The sequence below is a fragment of the Tupaia chinensis genome, unplaced genomic scaffold (assembly GCF_000334495.1).
Source record: "Tupaia chinensis unplaced genomic scaffold, TupChi_1.0 Scaffold144255_1, whole genome shotgun sequence".
Classification (NCBI taxonomy): Eukaryota; Metazoa; Chordata; class Mammalia; order Scandentia; family Tupaiidae; genus Tupaia; species Tupaia belangeri.
This window is the reverse complement of record NW_006204113.1, coordinates 1,054,767-1,059,012: the sequence shown is the minus strand read 5'-3', so window position 1 is coordinate 1,059,012 and position 4,246 is coordinate 1,054,767. Positions and strand designations below refer to the sequence as shown.

The 4,246-nt window shown below is 41.1% G+C and overlaps 1 protein-coding gene across 3 annotated transcripts in view; it reads left to right on the top strand.

Annotated features, from left to right (window-relative positions):
• Positions 1 to 3,257, top strand: part of OGA (O-GlcNAcase) — a 40,260-nt gene extending 37,003 nt beyond the window's left edge. For all 3 annotated transcript variants that reach the window (XM_014583322.1, XM_006166334.3, XM_014583323.2), the window contains one exon: positions 1,129 to 3,257. In XM_014583322.1, the coding sequence (XP_014438808.1) occupies positions 1,129 to 1,265 (137 nt within the window). In that variant the 3' untranslated portion in view covers positions 1,266 to 3,257. The remainder of the gene's footprint in view (positions 1 to 1,128) is intronic.
• Positions 3,258 to 4,246: the final 989 nt, after the last annotated feature.

Sequence of the window (4,246 nt, the reverse complement as noted above, 5' to 3'; positions counted from 1 at the left end):
TTTCAACACTATAGTAAAAAAAAAAAAAAAAAAAAAAAAACCTTTTAAAAAGTAAGAAAAGTAAAATGTGGTTAGGTAGTTTGTCAAGCCCTCATTGGAGAGCTAAGAGAATGCACCTGGTTTATCATTGCATCTTTTCATTTGAGTCCATTGTAGCTTCTTTGTGGGATAATGTAAACAACTTTATCTGAATAAAGAGTAATTCTCTATATTATATTGATATTTAGAACTGAAGGATGAGGAGATATGTGAGTTATGACTCAGCATATCCATCATTGTGGTTATAATTGCTTCTGACATAGGCTGGAATAGAGGCCCCTGAAAGGTACTTTATATGGGCCAGCAGGTGGTGGTGTAGTTAAGATGTGCTGGATTCCCACATGACACCATGGCTCAAGTTCCAGACCTGGTGGCTTGAAAATCATGCCAGCCATGTGTGCTCAAATCCCGAAAGAATGGAGGAGGGATTATGGCATGTCCAGTCACCCCTGGGAGGTTATTTCTTGTTTTCCCACTCTGCCTCTCCAGTGGGTACATAATCCCTATGGCAAAAAACCTTTAAAAAAGAAGTACTTTGTTTTGAACAGATGTCCTTTGCCATGAGGTTTCTTTTTTTTTTTTTTTTGGAGAGGTTTTTTTCGCTATAGGGCGCATGCGTTCGCCAGACAGAGAGACATAGAGACAGAAAGCGAGAAATCACCCCCCAGGGGGGATGGTCACGCCTCAATCCCTTCTCCTCCATTCTCTCGGGATCTTGGGCACACATGCACACGTGCCCAGCGTGAGTTTTAAGCCACCGGGTCCAGGTCGCGAACCACAGTCGACTACGCGGGAGTCCAGCGACATAGCCATTACGCTAACTGCTGGTTCCCGCCATGAGGTTTCTTATATATATACCCTGTTCCACTGTTCCACAAAAAAAATTCTCTCTGGGGAAGGAGCCTCACCCGCCTTTGGACATTAAAATGAATTTTTAAAAAGTTGTGGTACAGAATTTAGGAACTGGTATAAGCAAGCCCTTATTTGCTATATTAAATATATGAAAGATTAGCTACAATTCCTACCTACAATTACTAATAAATTGACTTATATTTTTATTTTTATTTTTTTATTTTTTTTTATTTCTAGGCTCCCGGGGGGCTTTCTGTGAAGTGAGACCAGATGATAAAAGAATTCTGGAATTTTACAGCAAGTTAGGTTGTTTTGAAATTGCAAAAATGGAAGGATTTCCAAAAGATGTGGTTATACTTGGTCGGAGCCTGTGACATTTGTTGGCACTGTGAACTGTCCAAAAGTCTCTTTAACTCCACCCTGTGGGTAGTGGTTGGGGTCTTCATACAGTTCAGCCTCTGGAGCCACAACAGATCAGCCATTCGGATTGGAAACAAGAGGACTATGTAAAACTCACCCATCACGTTTTCAGACTATTCACTGGTTGGAAGAAGATAGCTGCAAATCTTGTGTGAAACGGAGATGTGGGCCTCCTTTTTGGGTCTTGTGTTAGGTGCCCAGACCTCTTACATGGGCTTATATAGGAAGGGGGGTCTTCAATAAATGTAGTCAGCACTATTTTCTGCATCCAGCGTGGTTGCATTTCTCACCTAAGAGTACTCAACATAACTTCTGTCATCTTCCTTGGTTTATTGAAGGAAATGTCTCTCATTCTTTGGAGACATGGCAGAGATGAGAAAGATTTAGTGGGTTTCTGGAGTTTCACAGTGAAGAGTATAAGTGGGATGGGTGTGGTGTTATGTTTAAGCTGAATAAATGATTTCAATTTTGGGCAGTTTTTCTGCTTTTTGTAAAGCCATGGCCAATAGTCTCCTGTAGTGACCGTTGGTTTGGGCATGTTGTGCTTTGTAGGGACAAATGTGCAGTTGTTTGTGTCAAAAGCTTAAAGTTGACAAACTTGTAAATCTTTGTATATAAACTAGCTGTAATCTGACTATCCTTTGTGTTTACTGGTTTATTTGTTTTTGACAATGAAAGGGTATTGGTTCAGGATGGCACTTTGAATATGAATAATGTAAATTACTGGAAGGTGGATTTTCTTTTCTTTTGTCTTTTTTTTTATTATTATTATTTTTTATTTTTAAAGTGCCTCCCACCTGGGGCTAGGCCATGACCATTTTGGGTACGAGAGCCTAACTTCAATAGGACTCAAGTCTGTTGCAAAGTGCAGTCAACTTCTGGGAATTAACCTCAATAGCAGGTCAGCATGTGAAGTGTTAGTATTGACATCTGTGAAGTAGGGTTTAGGGACAGATTAGTCCCACTTGCCCCTTTGATCAGTTGTCCTTTAATTTCAAGACCTGTTACTACTGGTTTTATTAAACCAGAGTTTTCAATTCTTGCATGTCTTTATCTAATTTTTAAGAGAGAAAATGAGCACACATCAGTGATTTATGCTTACTACCCTTTCCTTTTTCCTTTAACCATGAATTCCAAATGCTTTATGTATTTTAATTTAGACTGCTGTTTTAAGAGTTTTGAGCATGAGGCTGGCAGGATTCATTTTTTCATCATGGCTGGCTGACTTCTCCATAAATTTCTGACAGTATTTTGTTATCTTGCTTTCCTGCAGTTGTGTACCAACTGTTTTAACTTTGAGCTGAGAGGAGAGGGGCAAAGAAGGAAACCTGAGAGTATCCTTCACAGAACTCGACAGTATGGGCTTCTAGAGAGTCTTAAAAGCATTGTACCTAGTGGTAGTGACTTCCAGCCAAGGTCTGTGAATGTACACTGAATGGGTGAGAAGGGGGGAGGAGGCTTCTTCATTTTCTTGGGTAGAGACCTTTAATAAAAGACAGGATACATTGGAAAACTGGTACCAAGTTTGCATTTTTGAGGGTTAAGGTAAAGGGAAGGTCCCTACTAGATTTTTAAGATGACTGTTATTTTCTTTTTTAATACATCTTGAACACTAGTGGACAATTTTACCATTTTATTTAGAGGATTTCATGGTTAACCTCATATGGAATCAGGAGTTTTAACAAGTTTGCTTTCAGATTTTGCTTATTAATAATCACTTTGGTCTATTGGTCACAGGTATTAACTGTGAAACAGATCTAAGATTATACCTTCATCACCCTAGGATCATAAAGTTCTATGATATCTTCCATGGTTATGACTATTTATTAAGGCTGGAATGACATTTCATTGATTGTTTAGATCACAGCTCAGTTCCTGTAAAGAATCAAACTGTAAAAATAACTGAAGACCATGCAAGAGGCAAAATAAAACTTGAAGTGAATGTGTGTGATGTTGTACTGTTTGAATCTACTTCCTGTCTGCCCCTACCTTTTCCGTGGTCTTTCATGCAGGTATTCCTCCTGGCCACACCCACTTAGAGATGGACCTCAAAGGCAGCCCTTCCTACTCCCAATCCCCAGTAAAGGACTTCCTCAAGGCAAGGCAAAATCTAAAAAAAGTAGATTAGTTCTTAGCCAAGCCACCCTTTTGCCACAGGTGAAACAAATAAGGCAGCCACCTTCAGTTTCTCCTAATACAAGGAGACTTAAAAAGTTCATGAAAAATGGAATTCAATTTTTTTTTTTTACAGAAAGTTTGAAATTAGGCAGTTTTTTCATAACGTGCATTTTTTCATGAACTTCTTGGAGAACCCTCCTGACCCCAAGAGGATAGGGAACACACAGTTGGATCTTTGCCTTAAAAGGCAAAAGAGGGCTACCCGGTGGCGGGGCTGTTGGGGCTGCTGGATCCCACATGCAGAGTCCCAGACTGGCTTGACAACAAGCCCGGAGCCCAGAGTTCCCTGGAGAGGGGGGAGCGCTAAGGATCGGCTTAGCCATGCCCCCTGGGGGTGATTTCTCACACCCCGTAGCAGAAACTAGGGGGGAAAAGGTGCGAGAAGTATCCTAAACTGGGAGACCGAATACCTGGTATAAAGCTTCTCTGGGCAAACTTGGAATTACATGTTCAAACCGGGGATCTGCTAGAAGCTGCAGTCCCACGCTGTAACGGGAGCCAACAAACATGGGAAGCTCAATGAAAATACACCATCTGGATAGTGAATTGCAACGTCAGAGCAGACAGCATAGCTAGGAGAGGCTTAAGCCCCAAGTTCGCTAAGGGTTTGGGTGGAAATTATTGGCGCTATTATAAAATGAGTACTGCCTCAGGCTCTTGAGGCCGGTTGCATAGCCATACCTTGGAAGGGAGGAAGTGGATGGCACTGAGGACTTAAAGGGCAAAGGCAGCTGGGCGCACGCACTTTGCTTTTGTA